General features: G+C 38.4%; 5 protein-coding genes across 6 annotated transcripts; 1 reads left to right on the top strand and 4 right to left on the bottom strand.

Annotated features, from left to right (window-relative positions):
• Window positions 1-1,448: 1,448 nt before the first annotated feature.
• Window positions 1,449-4,076, bottom strand: LOC116715002 (protocadherin gamma-A11-like). The gene is given in 3 exon segments (XM_032555819.1): window positions 1,449-2,963; window positions 2,965-3,711; window positions 3,713-4,076. Coding segments are annotated over 3 exon segments (2,370 nt in total). The 5' UTR covers window positions 3,821-4,076.
• Window positions 4,077-6,567: 2,491 nt separating this feature from the next.
• Window positions 6,568-9,019, bottom strand: LOC116715001 (protocadherin gamma-A10-like). The gene has a single exon (XM_032555818.1). The coding sequence runs from the start codon at window positions 8,935-8,937 to the stop codon at window positions 6,568-6,570; it is 2,370 nt and encodes a 789-aa protein (XP_032411709.1). The 5' UTR covers window positions 8,938-9,019.
• A 2,696-nt stretch (window positions 9,020-11,715) lies between these two features.
• On the bottom strand, window positions 11,716-14,312 carry LOC116715000 (protocadherin gamma-A12-like). Its single transcript, XM_032555817.1, has one exon. The coding sequence runs from the start codon at window positions 14,083-14,085 to the stop codon at window positions 11,716-11,718; it is 2,370 nt and encodes a 789-aa protein (XP_032411708.1). The 5' UTR covers window positions 14,086-14,312.
• Window positions 14,313-17,090: 2,778 nt separating this feature from the next.
• On the bottom strand, window positions 17,091-27,498 carry LOC116715039 (protocadherin gamma-A12-like). The gene is made up of 2 exons (XM_032555847.1): window positions 25,637-27,498; window positions 17,091-18,127 (listed from the first exon to the last, which is right to left on the bottom strand). The coding sequence occupies exons 1-2, from the start codon at window positions 26,958-26,960 to the stop codon at window positions 17,091-17,093; spliced, it is 2,361 nt and encodes a 786-aa protein (XP_032411738.1). The 5' UTR covers window positions 26,961-27,498.
• Window positions 18,130-25,625, top strand: LOC116714971 (uncharacterized). Of its 2 annotated transcripts, none has more exons than XR_004338152.1 (2): window positions 18,130-25,459; window positions 25,552-25,625. XR_004338152.1 is itself a non-coding variant. In XM_032555794.1 (2 exons), exon 2 carries the CDS (start codon window positions 19,056-19,058, stop codon window positions 25,065-25,067), a length of 6,012 nt encoding a protein of 2,003 aa, XP_032411685.1. In that variant the 5' UTR covers window positions 18,130-18,420; window positions 18,513-19,055; the 3' UTR covers window positions 25,068-25,592. The 2 variants fall into 2 exon arrangements, 1 of the variants encoding a protein (XP_032411685.1); XM_032555794.1 differs by having other exon boundaries at window positions 18,130-18,420; window positions 18,513-25,592.
• Window positions 27,499-27,977: the final 479 nt, after the last annotated feature.

Below are 27,977 nucleotides of genomic sequence, written 5' to 3' on the forward strand. Positions count from 1 at the left end.
TGACTAGCTTACACATACATAATATCAGTAAAAAATAACACTACAATCATCAAAAGCAATGCTTCCAAAGCAGAGCAAGCCATAACAACCAGAGACATGAGACTGAGGTTGGGTAATAATAATAACAATGGGGAAAACATGAAATTCACAGTGAGGGATCTTTGTAAATGATGATTCCAGGCTTAGATTTTCTAGCAGTATTTGCAGATATATGCATAACAACCAGAGAGACATACAATATGTGGAAGTTTGATGAATTCTGTGGAAATTGAACTATAAAGATGCACATCAGCCAGACTACAGATAAAACACAATCCATTCCTCAGGATGAGCAACAGCAACCTGTTTATGCATGATACAGCAAGAAGACAGGACAACAACCAAAAGTCAGAGCCACAAACCAACTTTAGCCACCTCACATAAAAGTGAATAAATAACAAGATTCTTTTGCAGCTGATTTGGCTGCTCTGCAATACTATGCTTTTTTAGACAACAATATTATCCAGGATTTAAAAGTTTTAGAAACTTGTTAAAGTACTTTTCTGTGACCACAATTATGATTTCTGTAGAATATGGGTGAATTAATCTGCTTGTTGACTTTTCAAAGACAAGATTAAGACTCAAAGACCTGAAACAAAACTCAAAATTTCCCAGTAGAAACTGAAACATGTGACAAAAACCCACAAATACTTAAGAAAAAAAACATGATTACAATAGATAACATGGTATTCAGATTTTTGCAAAATGCCAAGTGCGGCAAAAGCAAATGTTAAAAAATTGGAGACATAAGGGATGAGGTTATGTTAAAGGTGAAAAGAAACTGAGAAAATAATAATAATAATAATAATACAATTATTTTAGAAAAAAATACCTCAGAATTCTTTTGAAGATATAAATAATACGGGAAATAGCAAAAACTCAAATACTAAAATCAAGATCTCCTGTTTAATAAACATGCACATTAATGAGTAAGTAAAGCCAATTAGTAAAACACAAATTTTGCCCTGACAACAAACTACTTCAGACCACACAAAGGTACAACTCTTTCTGAAGTGGATTTCAGGACCAAGAACAGAGAAACAAAAGAGCCAAAGAAAAACAAACAGTGGAACCATTCATGAAAAATAGCAGAAGAATAAAAATGGAAGATAAGAATGGAATAAAACGGCATGTGTAAGACTTGAGTGTAAAATCACAGCTAGCAAAGTAGAAGAAACCACCTGAAAAAATAAAGAATCACATGCAGAAGTCAAACCCAAAAATCAATATTAAAGTCAATCATGACAATGAACATGTCTAATATGCTTTGTATGCGGACATTAAGAAAAGAAAGTGGGTTATTAAAGAACTTCATGTACATAAACATACAAAAAATAATTTATCATAAATACAAATTGAGTTTCATGACCCAAAACGAGTAGTGACTGAATCCAAAAAGATCTATAGATTCATACCTCTGGGGAATCATCACAGACGCCAAACACATCAGCAAAGTCTGATGGACTTTTCTTCAGAGTCTGGTCAGCAGGCAGCGTGTTGTCATTGTAGGATGAAACAAATTTAAAGTCACTGGTTCTGGATCCTGTTGTCAGGTAGGCATCATAATTATAGGTGCTGCGTAAAGTTCCTGTTCCGTCAACATCTGCATAATTAGGAGGAAGATAAGCTCCTGGGATGGCTACTGCTCCATCAAACAACAGTCTGGGCTTTCTCCTGCGACAAAATCTCACACCCAGGATGATGATGATGAAGGTCAGAAAGAAGGTGGACACAGAAACCAGCGCTATGATCAGATAAGAGGTCAACTTGGAGTTCTTCTCATCATAAGAAATATCCTTCAGTTCAGGAACTTCAGCCAAGTTATCAGAAATAAGTAAATACATTGAACAGGTGGCAGACAGAGAGGGCTGTCCATTATCTTTCACTGCAACAATCAGGTTCTGTTTCATGCTGTCAGATTCTGAAATGTCTCGCTGTGTCCTGATTTCTCCACTGTGTAGATCAATACTGAAAAGTCCAGGATCTGTGGCTTTGGCTATATGATATGAAAGCCAGGCGTTCTGTCCAGAGTCTGCGTCCACTGCTATCACTTTGGACACCAGAGACCCTCCATGTGCAGCTTTGGGGACCAACTCAGTCATGAAGGAGCTGCCCTCTGGTGCTGGATACAATATCTGAGGAGAGTTGTCATTCGCATCAGATATGAACACACTGACAGTCACGTTGCTGCTGAGACGAGGAGAACCATTGTCTCTGGCCATCACTTGGACTTTGAAACTCCTGAACTGTTCATAATCAAATGACCTCACAGCGTGGATCACTCCTGTGTCTCCATTAACAGATAGATAGGAGGACACCGAGGCACCGTTCACCTCACCAGGTAACAGAGAATAAATCACTGTACCGTTTTGTCTCCAGTCAGGATCTCTAGCAGAAACAGTACATAAAGAGGAGCCAGGTTTGTTATTTTCACTCACATATGCGCTGTAGGACTGTTCCTCAAACACAGGTGGGTTGTCATTGATATCAGCAAGAGATAACTGAATAGTTTTAGAGGAGGACAGAGGAGGAGAGCCCTCATCAGTGGCAGTGATTGTAATGTTGTAATCAGATACTAGTTCACGGTCCAGTTGTCCTGTGGTCACCAGAGAATAATAGTTTTTAATAGAAGGAACCAACTTAAAAGGGACATTTTCCTGGATGGAGCAGCGAACCTGTCGGTTATTCTCAGAGTCTCTGTCCTGTACATTAATGATGCCCACCTCTGTACCAGCTGGAGTGTCTTCTGGTATGGGATTGGTCAGTGATTTCAAACTAACTACAGGGGCGTTGTCGTTCACATCAGTAATAGAAATGATGACCTCAGAATAAGATGACAACCCCAGACCATCTTTTGCTTTAATACGAATTTCATATGATGTTTTAACTTCATAATCTACTGCATCCATTACACGTATTTCCCCCCGTTTTACTGTCAATACTGAATATTTTCATCACTTCATCAGTAACATGTCCAAATTCATAGGTCACATCTCCATTCACTCCCTCATCTGCATCAGTTGCGCTCACTGTTATCACTACAGTACCAATAGGAGAGTTTTCAGACAGACTGGCTTTATAAACGGCCTGACTAAACACTGGGGCGTTATCATTAGCATCCAGTACAGTTACATGTATGACCACTGTACCTGATCTCTGAGGAGATCCACCATCTAAAGCTGTAAGGAGTAAATTAATTTCCTTTTGTTTTTCTCGATCAAGCTCCTTATCTAAAACAAGCTCCACTGTGTTTCCATTCGCAGCCAGAATGAAATTTTCGTTCTTTTCAAGGCTATACTGCTGAACTGAATTTTGTCCTACATCCGCATCGTGAGCCTCCTCGATTAAAAAGCGAGCTCCTCTGTCTGCCGATTCATGAATTTCTAAGTCTATTTTTACTTCCTTAAAAACTGGTGAGTTATCATTAATGTCTTGAATATGAAGGCTGATCCGATGCAGCTCCAGAGGATCTTCCAAAACGAGCTCCTGTTTTAGGATACATGAAGCCTTTTTGTCACAAAGGCCTTCACGATCAATCCTCTCGGTCACCGTCAGCGCTCCGTTTCTCACGTTGATGTCACAGTAACGTTTATCACTCTCCTCGGTGTCAATGCGGGCTCTTCTGGTGGACAGCGCACCTGTCTGCAGCCCGAGATCCTTCGCGATATTTCCCAATAACTGATCCTCGTTTCATCTCCTCTGGAAAGGAATAACTCTGTTCTCCATGCGCGACGTGCAGAAGAAAAAAAGAGAAGCTAACCAGCGACGGAAAGATTACCATTTTTAAACCCGATTTCCAATGTTAGTTCTGAAAGGGTTTAGGTAGTAGTTCCTTAAATATAACCGGATGACATGAAACGACGAAATGCGTCAATTCAGCGATCCTGCTTTTTAATATAGAACAGCTCCAAGGCGCAAATCCGGGAACTTAACAAAGGAAGGAGGAATGATGTTATTTTATGCTGGTATAGAGCGACATCTTGAGCTCAGCTGAGCAACATTACTCGCCTTTAAACAATGCAAATAAATCGAACTGACAAATAGTGTTTAATGTTTTTGAACATTTTAGAATTTAGATAATCGAAAATTAAATCAAGTCAGATATTGGAGTTTAATAAACATGAAAAATCGATCAACTTGAAACCAGGAACACCAACAGACTGCATCCTAATGCACTTCCTTCTATCTTTACTCTGCAAGTGACCATGGCGCAAAGTAATCTATTACCGTCAATATAACATGGTTTCAGGTGTGGACAGCATATTAATAAATAATAATAATAATAATAATAATGATGACACAGAATTTTGCAAGTCATAAGGCAGTCAAATTCGCTTTACAATAGAAATAAAAAACAAACAGTTTTTTAAAATGAGACACTTAATGATTTTATGTACAAAATGTCAGGTAAGTGCTGCTATTAGTTTCGAGTAGACAAAGATAAGTTTTAACTTCTGGAATTGAAAACAGTTACTAACATTTAACTCATGTAGTATTGTATGTTTGTTATCCTGTTCCTAAAGTAGCACAAATAAATTACTGCATTATTGCAAAGTAAATCACAACAAATATAGAGAAACCGTACAGTGAAATAGGAGTTTTTTTTCCCTCAGATTTTAAACTGATATTATAATGTAACTGACATTAAATTGTATATCATTTTCATCTAACCAGTTTATAAACTAGCAATACTAGAACACTGCATTATCACCAGTTAAGCCTCACAATATCACCCAGTAACATGGAGGAAATTCTAGTGTAAAAGAAAACCAGTTATGTTCTTATTTACTTATTTATTTTATTATTATTTTTAATAATTATTACCACGTAACTCACTCTGGATGAGACATCTGGACAGAAAACTCCTACAAATGTTGAACATTTTTCTGATGTGGCTGATGGAAAAAGGGTTTGTTCAGGAGGAACTTATCAAAGGGAATGTCAGCCATTAAAAAATTATCTGTACCTGAACTTTCCAAGAATGTAGAGCAATAGAATTTCCCCATTTGGTCTGAAAATATGTGTATGTGTGGATTTAAGAAAAATAAGTTTTCTATCATAAGCCAAATACAAATGAGTTATTCAATGACAGAAATTCATTAGTGAAACAAATAATTCTTCAATCATCACTAGCATTACTTTCAAAGTAGAGCAAGCCACATCAAATCTGCATACAAACAGGAAATGAGACCGAGACTAAGGTAAACTAAAAAAAAAAGAAAATACAAAAAAAACAACACTGGCCAATCTTTGAAAGTGGTGAATGCCAAGATTAAAATTCAAGCAATAATTGCACAACTTAAGCACAATAACCAGAGAAACAACTGTTAAAATTCACACTCCCAACTGTGGGAGTTGGATGTACACTGAGGAAATGGATTTATGCAACTTAGACATCAGCCTGACCATAGAACAAACACAATCCATTCTTTACTACAGCATAAGGCTTCCTGTTATCCATATCGCAGCAAGAAGTCAACACAACGACCAAAAGGAAAGGGTCACAAGGCAACTTTAAAAACCCTTCCTAAAAGCAAATGAAAAAAAATGGGCCCTATGCATCTTGAACACTGAAATACTTAAATTTAAACCTTATGTATAACAAACACACACATTAACAAGCTAATAAATCCAAAAAAAACCCCAGAAAATATTATCCTGAAAACAAATTACGTTATAACACACAATTTCAGAAGTCTTCATGAAGTTTATTTCAGGACCAAGGATAGAGAAAGAAACAGAAGCTCTGATTCCTTTAAAAAGCAAGAGGAGAAGTAGAAAATAAGCAACAAATATAAAGAAATTTTTAAGATTTGTGTTGAAAATCATGGATATAAAAGAAGAATACACCTCAAACCTATTTGAAAGTGAATGAAAAGTAAGCATGAGAAAAGGTCTGGCTTGAAAGGAGAAAGCATTTTACAGTGATCTTTCTTTATAACTAATGATTGCAAGCTCAAGCTTTGAAACATTATACAAAACATACATATGACAACAATAAAAAAGAGAAAATAGCACCACAGTCTTACTTCTAATTAATGATTGAAAGGTGAGTCTTTCCTCTGCTCATATGGATTACAAAAAAGAAACAACAAACTGATGCAATAAAGAAATGCATACAAGTTCTCACAAAAACAGCATTATATAACTTCTTATTCATCACAGCAGCAAGAGGAGAAGAACAAATTACAATTCCCTTCGAGTGCTTTCCGGTGATAGACTAAAATTAAAATTTTACCCACTTAATCTGCAGGCAGCTATGAAACAACTTGCAAAAAAACTTTTGATTAATAAAATGATAGGTATTGTTGAGAAGTCAGATCGAAAAATCCATATTAAACCCAACCATGAACTCAATAACGAAAATGAACTCGTGTAAAATGCATCTGGTAAGGAGATTTCAAGAATAGAATATGGACCATTAAATACCTTCACAAACATTAGAACATTTTAAGCAATTTATAATAAATACAAAATGAGTTTCATGAATTAAAAGAGTAGTGACTGAATCAAAAAAGATTTATAAATTCATACCTCTGGGGAATCATCACAGACTCCAAAAACATCAGCAAAGTCTGTTGGACTTTTCTTCAGAGTCTGGTCAGCAGGCAGCGTGTTGTCATTGTAAGATGATACAAACTTAAAGTCACTGGTTCTGGATCCTGTTGTCAGGTAGGCATCATAATTATAGGTGCTGCGTAAAGTTCCTGTACCGTCAACATCTGAGTAATTTGGAGGTAGATAAGCTCCTGGGATGGCTACTGCTCCATCAAACAACAGTCTGGGCTTTCTCCTACGACAAAACCTCACACCCAGGATGATGATGACGAAGGTCAGAAAGAAGGTGGACACAGAAACCAGTGCAATGATCAGATAAAGGGTCAGTTTGGAGTTCTTCTCATCATAAGAAATGTCTTTCAGTTCTGGCACTTCAGCCAAGTTATCAGAAATAAGTAAATACATTGAACAGGTGGCAGACAGAGAGGGCTGTCCATTATCTTTCACTGCAACAATCAGGTTCTGTTTCATGCTGTCAGATTCTGAAATGTCCCGCTGTGTCCTGATTTCTCCACTGTGCAAATCAATAATGAAAAGTCCAGGATCTGTGGCTTTGACTATATGATAGGACAGCCAGGCGTTCTGTCCAGAGTCTGCGTCCACTGCTATCACTTTGGACACCAGAGATCCTCCATGTGCAACTTTAGGGACCAACTCAGTCATGAAGGAGCTGCCCTCTGGTGCTGGATACAATATCTGAGGAGAGTTGTCATTGATATCTGATATGAACACACTGACAGTCACGTTGCTGCTGAGAGGAGGAGAACCATTGTCTCTGGCCATCACTTGGACTTTGAAACTCCTGAACTGTTCATAATCAAATGACCTCACAGCGTGGATCACTCCTGTGTCTCCATTAACAGATAGATAGGAGGACACCGAGGCACCGTTCACCTCACCAGGTAACAGAGAATAAATCACTGTACCGTTTTGTCTCCAGTCAGGATCTCGAGCAGAAACAGTACATAAAGAGGAGCCAGGTTTGTTATTTTCACTCACATATGCGCTGTAGGACTGTTCCTCAAACACAGGTGGGTTGTCATTGATGTCAGCTACAGATAACTGAATAATTTTAGAGGAGGACAGAGGAGGAGAGCCTTCATCAGTGGCAAAGATTGTAATGTTGTAATCAGATACTAGTTCACGGTCCAGTTGTCCTGTGGTCACCAGAGAATAATAGTTTTTAATAGAAGGAACCAACTTAAAAGGGACATTTTCCTGGATGGAGCAGCGAACCTGTCGGTTATTCTCAGAGTCTCTGTCCTGTACATTAATGATGCCCACCTCTGTACCAGCTGGAGTGTCTTCTGGTATGGGATTGGTCAGTGATTTAAGACTGACTACAGGGGCGTTGTCGTTCATATCAGTGATAGAAATGATAACCTTAGCATAAGATGATAACCCCAGACCATCTTTTGCTTTAATACGTATTTCATATGATGTTGTAACTTCATAATCTACTGCATCCATTACACGTATTTCCCCTTTTTTACTATCAATGCTGAATATTTTCATCACTTCATCTGTAACATGTCCAAAATCATAGGTCACATCTCCATTCACTCCCTCATCTGCATCAGTTGCGCTCACTGTTATCACTACAGTACCAATAGGAGAGTTTTCAGGCAGACTGGCTTTATAAACGGCCTGGCTAAACACTGGGGCGTTATCATTAGCATCCAGTACAGTTACATGTATGACCACTGTACCTGATCTCTGAGGAGATCCGCCATCTAAAGCTGTAAGGAGTAAATTAATTTCCTTTTGTTTTTCTCGATCAAGTTCCTTATCTAAAACAAGCTCCACTGTGTTTCCATTCGCAGCCAGAATAAAATTTTCGTTCTTTTCAAGGCTATATTGCTGAACTGAATTTTGTCCTACATCCGCATCGTGAGCCTCCTCGATTAAAAAGCGAGCTCCTCTGTCTGCCGATTCTCTAATTTCTAAGTCTATTTTTACGTCCTTAAATACTGGTGAGTTATCATTAATATCTTGAATATGAAGGCTGATCCGATGCAGCTCCAGAGGATCTTCCAAAACGAGCTCTTGTTTTAGGATACATGAAGCCTTTTCGCCACAAAGGCCTTCACGATCAATCCTCTCGGTCACCATCAGCGCTCCGTTTCTCACGTTGATGTCACAGTAACGTTTATCACTCTCCTCGGTGTCAATGCGGGCTCTTCTGGTGGACAGCGCACCTGTCTGCAGCCCGAGATCCTTCGCGATATTTCCAATAACTGATCCTCGTTTCATCTCCTCTGGAAAGGAATAACTCTGTTCTCCATGCGCGACGTGCAGAAGAAAAAAAGAGAAGCTAACCAGCGACGGAAAGATTACCATTTTTAAACCCGATTTCAAATGTTAGTTCTGAAAGGGTTTAGGTAGTAGTTCCTTAAATATAACCGGATGAGATAAAACGACGAAATGCGTCAATTCAGCGATCCTTCTTTTTAATATAGAACAGCTCCAAGGCGCAAATCCGGGAACTTAACAAAGGAAGGAGGAATGATGTTATTTTATGCTGGTATAGAGCGACATCTTGAGCTCAGCTGAGCAACATTACTCGCTTTTAAACAATGCAAATAAATCGAACTGTCAAATAGTGTTTAATGTTTTTGAACAGTTTTCAATATAGATAATCGAAAATTGAAATCACATCAGATATTGGAGTTTAATAAACATGAAAAATCTATCAACTTGAAACCAGGAACACCAACAGACTGCATCCTAATGCACTTCCTTCTATCTTTACTCTGCAAGTGACCATGGCGCAAAGTAATCTATTACCGTCAATATAACATGGTTTCAGGTGTGGACAGCATATTAATAAATAATAACAACAACAACAACAACAATAATAATAATAATAATAATAATAATAATAATAATAATGACACAGCATTTTGCAAGTCATAAAGCAGTCAAATTCGCTTTACAAGAGAAATAAAAAACAAACAGTTTTTTTAAATCAGACACTTAATGATTTTATGTACAAAATGTCAGGTAAGTGCTGCTATTAGATTCAAGTAGACAAAGATAAGTTTTAACTTCTGGAATTGTAAACAGTTTTTAACATTTAACTCATGTAGTATTGTATGTTTGTTATCCTGTTCCTAAAGTAGCACCAATAAATTACTGCATTATTGCAAAGTAAATCACAACAAATATAGAGAAACCGTACAGTGAAATAGGAGTTTTTTTCCCTCAGATTTTAAACTGATATTGTAATGTAATTGACATTAAATTGTATATCATTTTCATCTAACCAGTTTATAAACTAGCAATACTAGAACACTGCATTATCACCAGTTAAGCCTCAAAATATCACCCAGTAACATGGAGGAAATTCTAGTGTAAAAGAAAACCAGTTATGTTCTTATTTACTTATTTATTTTATAATTATTTTTAATAATTATTACCACGTAACTCACTCTGGATGAGACATCTGGACAGAAAACTCCTACAAATGTTCAACATTTTTCTGATGTGGCTGATGGAAAAAGGGTTTGTTCAGGAGGAACTTATCAAAGGGAATGTCAGCCATTAAAAAATTATCTGTACCTGAACTTTCCAAGAATGTAGAGCAATAGAATTTCCCCATTTGGTCTGAAAATATGTGTATGTGTGGATTTAAGAAAAATACATTTTCTATCATAAGCCAAATACAAATGAGTTATTCAATGACAGAAATTCATTAGTGAAACAAATAATTCTTCATTCATCACAAGCATTACTTTCAAAGTAGAGCAAGCCACATCAAATCTGCATACAAACAGGAAATGAGACCGAGACTAAGGTAAACTAAAAAAAAAAGAAAACACAAAAAAACAACACTGGCCAATCTTTGAAAGTGGTGAATGCAAAGCTTAAAATTCAAGCAGTAATTGCAGAACGTAAGCACAATAACCAGAGAAACAGCTGTTAAAATTCACACTTCCACCTGTGGGAGTTGGATGTACACTGAGGAAATGGATTTATGCAACCTAGACATCAGCCTGACCATAGAACAAACACAATCCATTCTTTACTACAGAATAAGGCTTCCTGTTATCCATATCGCAGCAAGAAGTCAACACAATGACAAAAAGGAAAGGGTCACAAGGCAACTTTAAAAACCCTTCCTAAAAGCAAATGAAAAAAATGGGCCCTATGCATCTTGAACACTGAAATACTTACATTAAAACCTTATGTATAACAAACACACACATTAACAAGCTAATAAATCCAAAAAACCCAGAAAATATTATCCTGAAAACAAATTACGTTATAACACACAATTTCAGAAGTCTTCATGAAGTTTATTTCAGGACCAAGGATAGAGAAAGAAACAGAAGCTCTGATTCCTTTTAAAAGCAAGAGGAGAAGTAGAAAATAAGCAACAAATATAAAGAAATTTTTAAGATTTGTGTTGAAAATCATGGATATAAAAGAAGAATACACCTCAAACCTATTTGAAAGAGAATGAAAAGTAAGCATGAGAAAAGGTCTGGTTTGAAAGGAGAAAGCATTTTACAGTGATCTTTCTTTATAACTAATGATTGCAAGCTCAAGTTTTGAAACATTATGCAAAACAAACATATGACAACAATAAAAAAGAGAAAATAGCACCACAGTCTTACTTCTAATTAATGATTGAAAGGTGAGCATTTCATCTGCTCATATGGATTACAAAAAAGAAACAACAAACTCACGCAATAAAGAAATGCATACAAGTTCTCACAAAAACAGCATCATATAACTTCTTATTCATCACAGCAGCAAGATGAAAAGAACAAATCACAACGCCCTTCGAGTGCTTTCCGGTGATAGACTAAAATTAAAATTAAACCCACTTAATCTGCAGGCAGCTATGAAACAACTTGCAAAAAAACTTTTGATTAATAAAATGATAGGTATTGTTTAGAAGTCAGATCGAAAAATCCATATTAAAGCTAACCATGAACTCAATAATGAACATGAACTTGTGTAAAATGCATTTGGTAAGGAGATTTCAAGAATAGAATATGGACCATGAAATACCTTCACAAACATATAAACATTCTAAGCAATTTATAATAAATACAAAATGAGTTTCATGAATTAAATGAGTAGTGACTGAATCCAAAAAGATTTATAAATTCATACCTCTGGGGAATCATCACAGACTCCAAAAACATCAGCAAAATCTGTTGGACTTTTCTTCAGAGTCTGGTCAGCAGGCAGCGTGTTGTCATTGTAAGATGATACAAATTTAAAGTCACTGGTTCTGGATCCTGTTGTCAGGTAGGCATCATAATTATAGGTGCTGCGTAAAGTTCCTGTACCGTCAACATCTGAGTAATTTGGAGGAAGATAAGCTCCTGGGATGGCTACTGCTCCATCAAACAACAGTCTGGGCTTTCTCCTACGACAAAACCTCACACCCAGGATGATGATGATGAAGGTCAGAAAGAAGGTGGACACAGAAACCAGCGCAATGATCAGATAAAAGGTCAGTTTGGAGTTCTTCTCATCATAAGAAATGTCTTTCAGTTCTGGCACTTCAGCCAAGTTATCAGAAATAAGTAAAAACATTGAACAGGTGGCAGACAGAGAGGGCTGTCCATTATCTTTCACTGCAACAATCAGGTTCTGTTTCATGCTGTCAGATTCTGAAATGTCCCGCTGTGTCCTGATTTCTCCACTGTGCAAATCAATAATGAAAAGTCCAGGATCTGTGGCTTTGACTATATGATAGGACAGCCAGGCGTTCTGTCCAGAGTCTGCGTCCACTGCTATCACTTTGGACACCAGAGACCCTCCATGTGCAGCTTTAGGGACCAACTCAGTCATGAAGGAGCTGCCCTCTGGTGCTGGATACAATATCTGAGGAGAGTTGTCATTCACATCAGATATGAACACACTGACAGTCACGTTGCTGCTGAGAGGAGGAGAACCATTGTCTCTGGCCATCACTTGGACTTTGAAACTCCTGAACTGTTCATAATCAAATGACCTCACAGCGTGGATCACTCCTGTGTCTCCATTAACAGATAGATAGGAGGACACCGAGGCACCGTTCACCTCACCAGGTAACAGAGAATAAATCACTGTACCGTTTTGTCTCCAGTCAGGATCTCGAGCAGAAACAGTACATAAAGAGGAGCCAGGTTTGTTATTTTCACTCACATATGCGCTGTAGGACTGTTCCTCAAACACAGGTGGGTTGTCATTGATGTCAGCTACAGATAACTGAATAGTTTTAGAGGAGGACAGAGGAGGAGAGCCTTCATCAGTGGCAATGATTGTAATGTTGTAATCAGATACTAGTTCACGGTCCAGTTGTCCTGTGGTCACCAGAGAATAATAGTTTTTAATAGAAGGAACCAACTTAAAAGGGACATTTTCCTGGATGGAGCAGCGAACCTGTCGGTTATTCTCAGAGTCTCTGTCCTGTACATTAATGATGCCCACCTCTGTACCAGCTGGAGTGTCTTCTGGTATGGGATTGGTCAGTGATTTCAGACTAACTACAGGGGCGTTGTCATTAACATCAGTGATAGAAATGATAACCTTAGCATAAGATGACAAACCCAGACCATCTTTTGCTTTAACGCGTACTTCATATGATGTTGTAACTTCATAATCTACAGCATCCATTACACGTATTTCCCCTTTCTTACTATCAATGCTGAATATTTTCATCACTTCATCTATAACATGTCCAAATTCATAGGTCACATCTCCATTCACTCCCTCATCTGCATCAGTTGCGCTCACTGTTATCACTAAAGTACCAATAGGAGAGTTTTCAGGCAGACTGGCTTTATAAACGGCCTGGCTAAACACTGGGGCGTTATCATTAGCATCCAGTACAGTTACATGTATGACCACTGTACCTGATCTCTGAGGAGATCCGCCATCTAAAGCTGCAAGGAGTAAATTAATTTCCTTTTGTTTTTCTCGATCAAGCTCCTTATCTAAAACAAGCTCCACTGTGTTTCCATTAGCAGCCAGAATGAAATTTTCGTTCTTTTCAAGGCTATACTGCTGAACTGAATTTTGTCCTACATCCGCATCGTGAGCCTCCTCGATTAAAAAGCGAGCTCCTCTTACTGCCGATTCTCTAATTTCTAAGTCTATTTTTACTTCCCTAAATACTGGTGAGTTATCATTAATATCTTGAATATGAAGGCTGATCCGATGCAGCTCCAGAGGATCTTCCAAAACGAGTTCTTGTTTTAGGATACATGAAGCCTTTTCGCCACAAAGGCCTTCACGATCAATCCTCTCGGTCACCATCAGCGCTCCGTTTCTCACGTTGATGTCACAGTAACGTTTATCACTCTCCTCGGTGTCAATGCGGGCTCTTCTGGTGGACAGCGCACCTGTCTGCAGCCCGAGATCCTTCGCGATATTTCCAATAACTGATCCTCGTTTCATCTCCTCTGGAAAGGAATAACTCTGTTCTCCATGCGCGACGTGCAGAAGAAAAAAAGAGAAGCTAACCAGCGACGGAAAGATTACCATTTTTAAACCCGTTTTCGAATGTTAGTTCTGAAAGGGTTTATGTAGTAGTTCCTTAAATACGACCGGATGACATGAAACGACGAAATGCGTCAATTCAGCGATCCTGCTTTTTAATATAGAACAGCTCCAAGGCGCAAATCCGGGAACTTAACAAAGGAAGGAGGAATGATGTTATTTTATGCTGGTATAGAGCGACATCTTGAGCTCAGCTGAGCAACATTACTCGCCTTTAAACAATGCAACCCCACGCTCCGCAAAAAACAAGTGGTGGTGTTTAATAGTTTCGAACCATTTTCCTTTCAGATCATTTAAAATTAATTCAAATCTGGGAATGGGGTTTAAGAAACATAACAAATCTATCAAGATTGATCCAGGAACATCAACACACTGCATCCTAATGCACTTCCTTCTCCCTTTAGTCTGCAACGTAATCTATTACAGTAATAAGAACATGGCTCTACGTGTGGACATAATAACAATAATAATAATAATAATAATAATAATAATAACAATAATTTATATTGCACTTATTAGTACAGCCAAAGTCACCTAACAAGAGAAAATACTAACAAAACAAAAAAAAAACATGTTCTAAGTTAGACATCTGAAGATGTACACAGAGAATATTTTAGGACTCATGGATCCTTAAAATGTACTACCAGCCCAGTACAAAATTCTGATTTTTGTACAGAACTCCAAATAAGTTTATTCAGCTCCTTTCAGGTTATGTAAATTGCCATATATTACCAGGTAAGTGATGCTATTAAATTCAAGCAAAGAGAAGCCTTAACTTCTGAAATTGTAAAAAGTTATTCCCAAGTAACTTAAGCAGTGTTGTACAGATTTCATTTTGTCCTGTTCATAAACTGCAAACAAAAAATTCTTGTGTAATTACAAAGTGAAATCTAACATACTACCTAGTTAGTAAAGGGAAAATGTACTTTGAAAAAAAAATCTTATTTTGTAAATTTTAAACAAATATTATCATGTAACTCAAGTAGAATTGTATGTCTCTATTTACCCTTTTCTTAAGGAAGCACCAGTAAATTACTGTATTAATGCAAAGTAAATCAGAAAGAAATGTTCAACAAGAGTGGGGAAAATGATGGGTAAAGTAAGAGGTTTTTCTCTGATTTTAAACAGATATTATAGTATAACTCACATTGGATTGTATATCAATTTCAATTAACCATTTCATAAACTTGCCATACTTAAACACTGCATTAACACCAAGTAAACCACAAAATATAACCCAACAAGAAAGATGAAACTCTACTGTAAAAGAAAACCAGTCATTTATTTATGTATTTATAACAATTATTAATAAGTCACTCATTCTGGATAATTCTTTTAGACAGAAAACTCTTACAAAGGTTGAAAGTTTTTCTGAGGTGGCTGATGGATAAAGGGTTTGTTCAGGTGAAAGTGAATGTCAACCAATTAAAAAAATCCTCCTTCTAAACCTTCCAAGGATGTAGCGCAATAGAATTTCCCCATTTGGTACGAGAATATTTATGAACTGAAGAAAAATAAGTATGCTGTCGTAAGATAAATTCAAATGATTTGCTCATTGACAGAAAATGTAATTAGTTTCATCCCAAAGAAATTCATTAGTAAAAAGAATGTGAAGAAAATGATTTCTTCAATCATCACAACCACTATTTACCAAAAAGAGCAAGCCACATAAAGCCAGAATTCAAAACAAGACATGAAACCGAGACTAGGGTAAACTAATAATATATTTTTTAAAAAGTGCAGTGGCGATCTTTGGGAAGTGATTAATCCCAAGTTAAGTATATGCACAATAACCAGAGAAACAGCTGCTAAAAACAATTGTGGGAGTTGGATGTACTCTGGAAAAATGGACTTAGGCCAGCTAGACATGAGCCTGACCACAGAAGAAACACAATCTGTTCCTGACAATATGCTACAGCATCCACATTTTGTTATTCATGACGCAGCGACAAGTCAAGACAATGACCAAAAGGAAAAGGTCACAAGGCAACTTTAACCAACCCTCCTAAAAACAAATGAAAAATAAGGGTCCTATGCATTATAAACAATGAATCACTTGAATTAAATCCTCATTTATTACAAACACAGGCATCAGTGAGCTAATAAATCTAAATGGTACACAGCAAATGTTACCCTGAAAACAAATTACTTTAGAAAACACAAATGCAAAAGGTTTTATAAAGTGGATTTCAGGACCAAGGATAGAGGAAGAAACAGAAGGTCTGGTTCCTTTCAACAAAAAGCAAGAGGATGATTAGAGAAACAGCAAGAAATATATAGAAATTTGTAAGATTTGTGTGAAAAGTCATAGATATAAAAGAAACCCCCTCAAAACCTACTTTGAAAATGTATCAAAAGAAAGCACAAGAGAAAGACTGGCTTGAAATGAGCCAGCATTTTACAGTAAAGATACTTTGTTAGTGATTCCAAGCTCGAGCTTTCAAACAATATGCAAAATATCAAATCAGAAAAAAGACAAAATGGCACCTTAGGCTCATTCTAAAAAGATTTAAAGGAGAGCATGTTTCATCTGCACTAATGAAGTGCAACAGAGACACAACAAACTGACCCAAAACAATAAGCAATATATTTCTCACATATATAGCATCATGCAGCTTGTTATTAATTATTACAACAAGATGATAACAAAATCCAGACTAAAACACAATGCCTTTGAAGCTCTTCTCATGAAAGCTTTAAATGTTTCATGACAAGAGCCATCTCTAAGGTCATCTCTATAGGCGATTGTGTGCAAAAGGACTTTGAAAAAATCAAGATGATGAGTACTGTTCAAAAGTCAGATTCCAAAACCAATAATAAACTTGAACTTAAACATGAACTTGTACAATCTGCGTTTTTAATGTTGACTTTAAGAAGACTAGATAAATCATGAACTACATTGAAAAACTTGAAAAATAAAATCATAATGAGGACATAAAAGAGATTCAAGAAAAAAAAGTATTGATTCAATCTGGAAAAAATCTATAGATTCATACCTCTGGAGAATCATCACAGACGCCAAACACATCAGCAAACTCTGTTGGACTTTTCTTCAGAGTCTGGTCAGCAGGCAGCGTGTTGTCATTGTAAGATGAAACAAACTTAAAGTCACTGGTTCTGGATCCTGTTGTCAGGTAGGCATCATAATTATAGGTGCTGCGTAAAGTTCCTGTACCGTCAACATCTGCATAATTAGGAGGAAGATAAGCTCCTGGGATGGCTACTGCTCCATCAAACAACAGTCTGGGCTTTCTTCTACGACAAAACCTCACACCCAGGATGATGATGATGAAGGTCAGAAAAAAGGTGGACACAGAAACCAGTGCAATGATCAGGTAAGAGGTCAACTTGGAGTTTTCATCATAAGAAATGTCTTTCAGTTCTGGCACTTCAGCCAAGTTATCAGAAATAAGTAAAAACATTGAACAGGTGGCAGACAGAGAGGGCTGTCCATTATCTTTCACTGCAACAATCAGGTTCTGTTTCATGCTGTCAGATTCTGAAATGTCCCGCTGTGTCCTGATTTCTCCACTGTGTAGATCAATACTGAAAAGTCCAGGATCTGTGGCTTTGACTATATGATATGAAAGCCAGGCATTCTGTCCAGAGTCTGCGTCCACTGCTATCACTTTGGACACCAGAGACCCTCCATGTGCAGCTTTAGGGACCAACTCAGTCATGAAGGAGCTGCCCTCTGGTGCTGGATACAATATCTGAGGAGAGTTGTCATTCACATCAGATATGAACACACTGACAGTCACGTTGCTGCTGAGAGGAGGAGAACCATTGTCTCTGGCCATCACTTGGACTTTAAAACTCCTGAACTGTTCATAATCAAATGACCTCACAGCGTGGATCACTCCTGTGTCTCCATTAACAGATAGATAGGAGGACACCGAGGCACCGTTCACCTCACCAGGTAACAGAGAATAAATCACTGTACCGTTTTGTCTCCAGTCAGGATCTCGAGCAGAAACAGTACATAAAGAGGAGCCAGGTTTGTTATTTTCAGTCATATATGCGCTGTGGCTGCCATCAGCAGCAGTTTATACAGTTTGGGTTAATTTCATGATTCTAATTTGGTGTAGATAAGTTAAAGTGTGCAAATGGTTCCGAAGCGGAACCAATGTTTAATGTGTTGTTTCATTCCGGGACATTTTATGGTGACACGCAGCACTCTGTGTAAGGCAGCATGCTTCTTTTTTGCTGTTAGTTGATGGAGAGGTTTCGGTGAGGCATTAAGGCTCGTGTAGCTGATTGCAAGAAGACGTTACACGGAGTTTTTTGTATTAACCCTTCCAGGTTGAAGCGGCCAATGAGGTACGCATTTTTTGTATTTTAATTTGTGTCTAATAGTTGTCTATTCTCTAAGTGAATGTGTTTCTGTAAATATGTATTTTGTGTTTGTACAGTTCTCACGGCATAGTTATTAAACGCCAGTAACAAAGAAGAACGCCTTGTGTCCGTGATCTGCTTGGAGGGAGTTATAGTGAGAACTCAGTCTGCTCGACATGAGGTGGCGAGACGAGGAACTGTGCCTTTCAGTCGCTGAGCAGGGGAGGATTCGTCGCACTCTAGCATCACGCAGATAAGATTGTGCAACACCAGAAACTGAAGCAGCAAGCGCTTTCAAGTTTACATTGATGTTCCAACAAGTGATACATTTAAAATAAGTTAAATGTTAGGAAGTGGATCAACTTTGTTTTAAGGAGACACTGCAAGTGTTAAAATTAAGTAATCTGGTGTTCTGCACAATTCTGTTTAAGTTCAAGGTTTTATCTAAGTTTTTGTAAACAATCATTTTACATATTTCTGTCATTTAGATGCTAAAAGTGTTGGATAATTAAGTGCTCAGTTTTTGAGTTGGTTATTGTTAAGTCATTAGTTTTGTAAAGCTATAGCTATATGTTACCAAGTAATAAGTAAACATTGCATAATGGAGCAAATGACTGACAATGAAACTAATAAGGGCGACTTATTTAAAGACAGTAATGGCGCAACTCTACAGCAGTCATCTGAACCGGAAGAGGAGCCAAGAAGAAGCCAAAGGACTAGAAAGCTTACTGAAAGGGCTCAAGAACTGCATGATACTAAATCAAAAAAAACTGCAAGATCGTTTTACCAATACTTACGATAAATGGAAAGTGACGGCAAAGCAAGCTAAAAGGGTGATAAATGGAACTCCATCTTCTGATGTTGTGCAGGAATTGATGAGTAAGATAAGTTGTGCATCTGCAGATGTGAAGCACAGTTATGAAGAACTGCGCAAATGTGTTCTTCCAGGTAATGAGATCCGTCGCAGAGTAGACACCTGTGATGCTGTATCTGAAATAATCTTGAAAAATGCATCCACTTATCTTCACAAGGAAGACCATGATGATCAGACAAAGGATGTTGTCTGGCCTGAGTCTGGTTCTGTGTTTCTATCTTCAGTCTCTAATACTACAAGTAATGGTTCTCGAAGTTTAAACTCTGCTAGCAGTTCAAGTATGAAGTCCAAACAGTCGAGCCTTTCCTCTATTAGAAGACAGGAGGCTGCTGCAGAGCTAGCTGCTACACAGGCTGCTTTAAAGGTTCTGCAAGAAATAGAAAGTGAACAGCAGGAACTTGAAAATCTTGAAGAAGAAGATAGAAGGAAGATGGCATTACAAGAGGAAGAAAATGTGGCAAGAAAGAAAGCACTGGAAGAAAAACGCAGACAAATAGAACGTCTACAGACTGTTAAGAAGTTAAGTGCGGCAAAGGCACGGCTGCAAGTTTATGAACAAGAAGCAAGTTCAGATGAAGAAGTTGCAGAGTTACTTCATAACCAGGCAGCTGAACGACATCGATCTTCTGGAGCTAAAAGAAGTTCCTATGAACATCCACACCAAGCAGCCAGTGCCACAGCTCTTGCTGAAGCAATAGCAGAGTCTATTAATGTGAGCCGTCTCCCAGTACCTGAACCTTCTGTTTTTACTGGAGACCCACTAAGATACAAGGACTGGAAGATGTCATTTCAAACACTAATAGGTAGGAAAAACATCCCTGTAAATGAAAGAGTTTATTACCTTCGTAAATACGTTGGTGGATCTGCAAGAAAGGCCATTGAAAGTTATTTCTTATTAGGAACCGATGCAGCTTATGATTCAGCATGGGTTATCCTGGAAGAAAGGTTTGGAAGCTCCTTTGTGATAGCTAAAGCTTTCAAAGATAAGCTTGCATCGTGGCCTAAAATAGGACCCAGAGACAGTGTTGAACTGAGGGATTTTTCAGACTTTCTTAGGGGTTGCCAGGCTGCAATGTCCCAAATTAAAGGTCTAGAAGTACTGAACACCTGTGATGAAAATCAAAAACTTCTCACAAAGCTTCCTGATTGGTTAGTTGCTAGTTGGAACAGAAAGGTGATTGAGCTCGAAGAAATTTGCAATAATTTTCCTACATTCAGTCAGTTTGTGGAGTTCATCACAAGGGAAGCAAAAATAGCTTGCAATCCAGTAACTTCTCTTCATGCCTTGAAATCCGGTGATGTTGAAAAAATAAAGACAACAAAGACACGAAATGTTGGCGCAAAGGTGTTTGTGAGCAACTCTGAAGAGAGTCCGGAACATAAAGGCTGCATCTTCTGTGAAAAACAAAATCATGGCATTCAGAAATGCTGGAAATTCAACGAAAAACCAGTTCAGGAACGTCTTAAGTTTGTCCAAACAAAAAAATTGTGTTTTGGATGTTTGCAACCAGGACACCACTCTAAGAACTGCAAAAGAAGAAGTCTTTGTGAAACATGTAAAGGAAAACATCCAACGTGTCTGCACGAAGATCGTGAAAGAGCAAATAGGAAAGAGAAAAGCAATGATGAGTATGCAGAGAATGTAAAAGTCTCTAAAACCACAAAATCAAAGGAAAAAACAGAGCACAATCATAATGTTGAACTCTCAGATGAAGCTACATCAAACAGAGTAGTGCAAGGCATGGACGACATGTACTCTTCTACTGTTGTTCCTGTGTGGTTATCTACGTCAAGTAACCCAGAGAATGAAATTCTCGTTTATGCTCTACTTGATAACCAAAGCGATACGACATTCATCATGCAAGATAAGGCAGATGTTCTGGAAACAAAAGGAGAACCTGTGCAGTTAAAACTCTCCACACTTTCATCCAGAAATACAATTATCCCAAGTCAGAGATTAGTTGGACTGCAGGTGAGAGGTTTTTATTCATCAAAGAAGATTTCTCTACCTGTAACCTATTCAAGAGAGTTCATTCCTGCTAATCTAAGTCACATACCGACCCCAAAAACTGCGAGAGCATGGCCTCATCTAGAGCATCTTGCAGAGGAGATTGCTCCATTGATCGAGTGTGATGTAGGACTACTCATAGGTTACAACTGTCCTCAGGCTTTGTTACCTAGAGAAGTGGTGTCGGGTAAAGATGACGAACCATTTGCTCAAAAAACTGATCTTGGATGGAGCATAGTCGGTTGCGTTAGCCCGTGTGTTGATTATGGTGATGCGATTGGAAGCAGCCATAAGATCATCATGAAGTCTGTGAAACCCCAGTCTCAGACATCTAAGAACCTCACAACTGAAGTGAAATACATTTGTAGGACTCAAGTTAAGGAGTTAATTTCTCCACCAGATGTGTTGAGGATGCTTGAGTCTGACTTCAGTGAGAGAAGAGTTGAAGATGCAAATTTATCTCAGGAAGATTTGCGGTTCCTATCTATCATGGAAGAAGGAGTCAAAATTAAAGCAGATGGTTATTGTGAAATGCCACTCCCTTTCAAGAAGGATCGACCAAATCTCCCAGATAATAAGGTGTGTGCAGTTCACAGACTCCGATGCTTGAAAAGGAGATTTGAAAGGGATAAAAAATACCAAAATGATTACGCAAACTTTATGAGTCAAATCATAGCAAATGGTGATGCAGAAAGAGTTCCAGAAGAAGAAATTAACAAAGGTTCTGTGTGGTACATTCCTCATCACGGAGTCTATCACCCACACAAGCCAGGAAAGATACGAGTCGTATTTGACTGCTCTGCAAAGTTCGAAGGTGTGTCATTAAATGATTACTTGCTCAGTGGGCCAGACTTAACGAACAGTCTGATAGGTGTTCTCTGCCGTTTTCGTAAAGGACAAGTTGGCATAATGTGCGATATTGAGCGCATGTTCCATCAATTTTATGTTAAAGCAGAGGATCAAGACTACTTGAGATTTCTCTGGTGGGATGATGGAAACATTCAGGCTCAACCATCCATCTATCGTATGCGAGTTCATCTATTTGGAGCTGTATCATCGCCAGGCTGCGCAAATTTTGGGTTGAAACATGTTGCGGCCCAAGGTCAAGGTCAGTACAGTGAAACAACCATCCAGTTCATTGAACGAAATTTTTACGTGGATGATGGACTGACAAGTGTTGCAACCAAAGATGAAGCTATAAGGTTGGTAAAGGAAGCAAGACAACTTTGTAGTTCTGGCAATCTACGACTTCACAAGTTTGTTTCCAACAACCAAGATGTACTTGCATCCATTCCAGAAGATGACTGCGCAGATTCAGTAAGAAATCGTGACATGACTCTTGGAGAGTCACACATAGAGAGAGCTTTGGGAATTAAATGGTGTGTTGTTTCGGACCAGTTCCATTTCAGAGTGATTGTGGATGAACGCCCACTTTCTAGAAGAGGTGTTTTATCAACAGTGGCATCCATCTATGACCCACTTGGGTTTGTAGCACCATTTATTCTGGTTGGGAAGCAAATACTTCAAGAGATGTGTCGAGAGAAGATTGGATGGGACGAGCCATTATCTGAAGATCTCAGACCACGATGGGAGTCTTGGCTGTTGGACTTAAAGAATCTATCCGACATAAAAATTCAAAGGTGTTATCTCCCAAAAGATTTCAAGGAAGTCGAAAGATATGAGTTGCATCATTTCTCAGATGCAAGTGTTAAAGGATACGGTGAATGTTCTTACTTGAGAGCAATCAGTATATCGAACCAAGTCTACTGTTCTTTAGTTATTGGTAAGGCCAGGGTGACCCCTACAAAGGTCACCACAGTACCCAGACTTGAGCTTTCAGCAGCTGTTATTGCTGTTCGAACAAGCAACCTGCTTAAAAAGGAGTTGGATGTTCAAGCCCAAGAATTCTTCTGGACTGATTCAAGGGTCGTTCTTGGATACATTAACAACGATGCTAGACGATTTCACATATTTGTGGCAAATCGCATTCAGCGCATACAAGAAGGTTCCAATCCGGATCAATGGAGATATGTGACCTCTGAAGATAACCCCGCGGATCATTCATCAAGAGGTCTGACAGTTAAAGGACTGGTTACTTCCAATTGGTTCACTGGTCCAGATTTTCTCTGGCATAACGAACTTCCTGCTAATAATGTTAAGGTGGGAGAATTGGAAGCTGAAAATCCAGAACTACGAAAAACTTTTGTGCATAAGACCCTAACGACAGAAGAATCTTTGCTCAGTCGTTTTTTAAGGTTCTCAAAATGGACAAGACTGGTTAAAGCCATTGCACGACTCATACGATGTGTCAAAGAGGTCAAGGGTTCACTCTCCAGAACCAACAAGGTCACCAGTCTTGAGGAGAGGACAGAGGCGGAGTTTTTCATCATAGCTACAGTCCAAAGGGCAGTATTTTCTGAAGAAATCCAAGATCTAAGCTCCAAAAGGGAGATAACAAAGAACAGTGCGAACAGGCTGCATAAACTGAATCCTTTCTTAGATGAAAAGGGTGTGCTCAGAGTAGGAGGTCGGCTGGAACGTTCTTCTTTGCACACATACATTAAACATCCAGCAATCTTGCCAAGCAAAACCCATATATCACAGTTGCTCATTGACCACTTCCATCAAAGGGTTCATCATCAGGGTCGTGGGATGACCATGAACGAGCTCCGATCAAACGGCATCTGGATATTGGGATGCAGTCACACAGTGTCTTCTTACATTTACAAGTGTGTGAAATGTAGAAAGTTCAGAAGAAATACTGAAGTACAAAGAATGGCAGATTTACCGTGTGAAAGAGTGGAAGCATCACCTCCCTTTACCTATTGTGGAGTGGATTGCTTCGGTCCATTTTACATTAAGGAGGGAAGAAAGGAACTTAAACGCTACGGTCTGTTATTCACATGCCTGTGCTCGCGTGCTGTGCACATAGAGCTACTTGATGACATGACATCTGACGCTTTTATTAATAGTCTTCGAACATTGATTGCCATACGTGGAAATGTTCGGCAGCTTTGGTCAGATCAAGGAACCAACTTTGTTGGAGCAAGACGAGAGTTCTTGGAATCCGTAAAGGAAATGGACCAAGAAAATCTAACACAATTAGGTTGTGAATTTGTCATGAACCCACCATCTGCTAGCCATATGGGTGGAGCCTGGGAAAGGCAGATTAGGACAATAAGAAGTGTGTTGACATCCATTTTGGATCATTCATCCAAAAGACTTGACATTTCATCTTTACGTACATACCTTTATGAGGTCATGGCGATCATAAATAGTAGGCCCTTAACAACTCACCTGCTCAGTGATCCCTCTGCTCCACAGCCTCTTACACCGAATCATATCCTGACCATGAAGTCTTCAGTGGTTTTACCACCACCTGGTGAGTTTGTGAAAGAAGACCTTTATCTTCGCAAAAGATGGCGTAAGGTACAATATTTGGCCAATGAATTTTGGACCAGATGGAAAAGGGAATACCTGCTGAATCTTCAGCAAAGGAACAAATGGTACAAGACACAGAGAAATGCCAAGATCAATGACATTGTGATTCTGATGGATAATAGTCTACCCAGAAATGAGTGGAGACTGGCCAAGGTCACTAAGGTGTTCCCTAGTGAAGATGGAGTCATTAGGAAACTCGAATTGTTGATGAGTGATGCAACACTTGATGACCAAGGAAAAAGAGTTAACAAGCCAGTATATCTTGAGAGACCCATCCACAAAACAGTTACTTTAGTCGAAGCTGAGTAGATCAGTACTGTGATACATGACTTGTTGGATTACAGATATTTGTTGTTTTTCTTTGTATTCAGGTGTAGTAGGAAATCATCTGTGATTTGGTGGGAGTGTGGCTGCCATCAGCAGCAGTTTATACAGTTTGGGTTAATTTCATGATTCTAATTTGGTGTAGATAAGTTAAAGTGTGCAAATGGTTCCGAAGCGGAACCAATGTTTAATGTGTTGTTTCATTCCGGGACATTTTATGGTGACACGCAGCACTCTGTGTAAGGCAGCATGCTTCTTTTTTGCTGTTAGTTGATGGAGAGGTTTCGGTGAGGCATTAAGGCTCGTGTAGCTGATTGCAAGAAGACGTTACACGGAGTTTTTTGTATTAACCCTTCCAGGTTGAAGCGGCCAATGAGGTACGCATTTTTTGTATTTTAATTTGTGTCTAATAGTTGTCTATTCTCTAAGTGAATGTGTTTCTGTAAATATGTATTTTGTGTTTGTACAGTTCTCACGGCATAGTTATTAAACGCCAGTAACAAAGAAGAACGCCTTGTGTCCGTGATCTGCTTGGAGGGAGTTATATGCGCTGTAGGACTGTTCCTCAAACACAGGTGGGTTGTCATTGATGTCAGCTACAGATAATTGAATAGTTTTAGAGGAGGACAGAGGAGGAGAGCCTTCATCAGTGGCAAAGATTGTAATGTTGTAATCAGATACTAGTTCACGGTCCAGTTGTCCTGTGGTCACCAGAGAATAATAGTTTTTAATCGAAGGAACCAACTTAAAAGGGACATTTTGCTGGATGGAGCAGCGGACATTTTGGCTGTTATCCGAATCTACATCCTGTACATTAATGATGCCCACCTCTGTGCCAGGAGACACATTTTCAGGTACTTGGTTTGCTAGAGACTTTACATATATAACAGGTGAATTGTCGTTTACATCGGTGACATGTACAGTCACTTTCGAGTAAGATGACAATCCCAAGCCATCTTTTGCTTTAATGCGTAGGTCATAAGTTGGAACCGTTTCAAAATCTATCTCGCTAATGAGTTTTAATTCTCCTGTCTTATGATCAAGGCCAAAAACTTTCTTTACATTCTCTGAAACATGTCCAAAATCATAGGTCACATCTCCATTCACTCCCTCATCTGCATCAGTTGCGCTCACTGTTATAACTACAGTACCTATAGGAGAGTTTTCAGGCAGACTGGCTTCATAAACGGCCTGGCTAAACACTGGGGCGTTATCATTAGCATCCAGTACAGTTACATGAATAAGTACAGAACCGGATCTTTGAGGAGATCCGCCATCTAAAGCTGTAAGGAGTAAATTAATATCCTTTTGTTTTTCTCGATCAAGTTCCTTATCTAAAACAAGCTCCACTGTGTTTCCATTCGCAGCCAGAATGAAATTTTCGTTGTTTTCAAGGCTATACTGCTGAACTGAATTTTGTCCTACATCCGCATCGTGAGCCTCCTCGATCACAAAGCGAGCTCCTTTTACTGCCGACTCTCTAATTTCAAATTTAAAAGACGCTTCGTTAAACTGCGGTGTATTATCATTAATATCTTGAACATGCAGACTGAAAGGATGCAATTCGAGAGGGTTCTCCAGCACGATTTCGCGCTTTATTACACAAGACAATCGTTCTCCACACAGCTCCTCTCGGTCAATCCTGTCGGAAATAATTAAATCCCCCGTGCTTCTATTGATATCACAATATCGCTTCCGATTCCCTGCAGCATCAACACGAGCATTCCTAAGCGACAATTTACCCACGTCCAGGTTCAAATCCTTCGCTATATTTCCAATAGAATATCCGCGTTTCACTTCCTCCTGCACTGAGTAGCTCACGTCTCCATTCACTCCGAACCAGAACAAAAAGAGGAGATACAAAATGCGATGCTCCATTGTGGTTGATAGTAAATGTGTTTAAAACACAACGAGGGACTCTTGGTTATATTCCTCAAAAAACAGCGGTAGAAACAACAACGCAAAAAAATTGCAGTAATTCGAGAGCTTCTCAATCTGTCTGGATTCGCAGATTGAATTGTAAGGCTTCCTTACATCTAAAACAGCGCGGGGAGGGAAGAAAAGCCTTCTCATAGAAAGGCAAATAGTGACACCTTGAGAAAAAGGAAGAAACAGCACTGTTCTCAGTATAAAAGTGTGGCCTTTGAAAAATTATTTTCTTCTTTAGCATAATTCGTACTCTAAGCGATCTTAAAGGCTAAACAATGCTGCAGAAGCATTTTTTAAAAGCAATAAGAACTCTGAATATTTTCTGATATTCACTTCATAAGTATGGTGTGTGCTAAAATCATACAAAATAAATCTGTACGGTTCATGTGTACGGAAAGTGACACAGACAAAATTTACGGAGTTTGACGGATGATGCTCATCCTGACCGTCATTAAAAACTTTCACAATAAAAACTTTTTGTCTCTTAGTAATCTATACAGTGTCTCTAAGAATAATCATTAAAGCAGTCATGTTAGTGTGTGTGTTGTTCATCACTTGAACAACAACACAAAAACTAAAGTAATAACCCTTCCTTAATTTAATAGCTAATACAAGCATGCACAAAAACAGATGTTTTATTTTTTTTTATACATTTGAAAACATATTTCATTAAGTACAACTTAAATAGACTCTGTTTAAAGGAAGAGTATTATGGTATGACCGTTGCAATTCCACTACAAATACAATAGATAACAAAAGTGTACATGAGAGATCCATTAAAAATTTTTACCACAAGAAACAGCAAAATCTGATATTGTATGTTTTTAAAGATAAAAGCAATGCAAGCACCATTGTTGGACTTTTAAAATTAGTGTCAGTGTTGTGAGAAGCTGCATACTAAATGCAATCTTCTTTCATACTTTTCTCTGTCTTTTACTGTTATGCTGGAAGATTTCAAATCTTTAA

Source organism: Xiphophorus hellerii, chromosome 23 (assembly GCF_003331165.1).
Source record: "Xiphophorus hellerii strain 12219 chromosome 23, Xiphophorus_hellerii-4.1, whole genome shotgun sequence".
Taxonomy (NCBI): domain Eukaryota; kingdom Metazoa; phylum Chordata; class Actinopteri; order Cyprinodontiformes; family Poeciliidae; genus Xiphophorus; species Xiphophorus hellerii.

Bases quoted from the DNA above. Each gene is read 5' to 3' on its own strand.
- LOC116715001 (XM_032555818.1), bottom strand. From the start codon at position 8,937: ATGGTAATCTTTCCGTCGCTGGTTAGCTTCTCTTTTTTTCTTCTGCAC.
- LOC116715000 (XM_032555817.1), bottom strand. From the start codon at position 14,085: ATGGTAATCTTTCCGTCGCTGGTTAGCTTCTCTTTTTTTCTTCTGCAC.
- LOC116714971 (XM_032555794.1), top strand. From the start codon at position 19,056: ATGAAACTAATAAGGGCGACTTATTTAAAGACAGTAATGGCGCAACTC.
- LOC116715039 (XM_032555847.1), bottom strand. From the start codon at position 26,960: ATGGAGCATCGCATTTTGTATCTCCTCTTTTTGTTCTGGTTCGGAGTG. The intron at 18,128-25,636 runs ACAGCGCATATA...CTGATGGCAGCC, and splicing joins TGTGTTTGAGGAACAGTCCT to ACAGCGCATATATGACTGAA.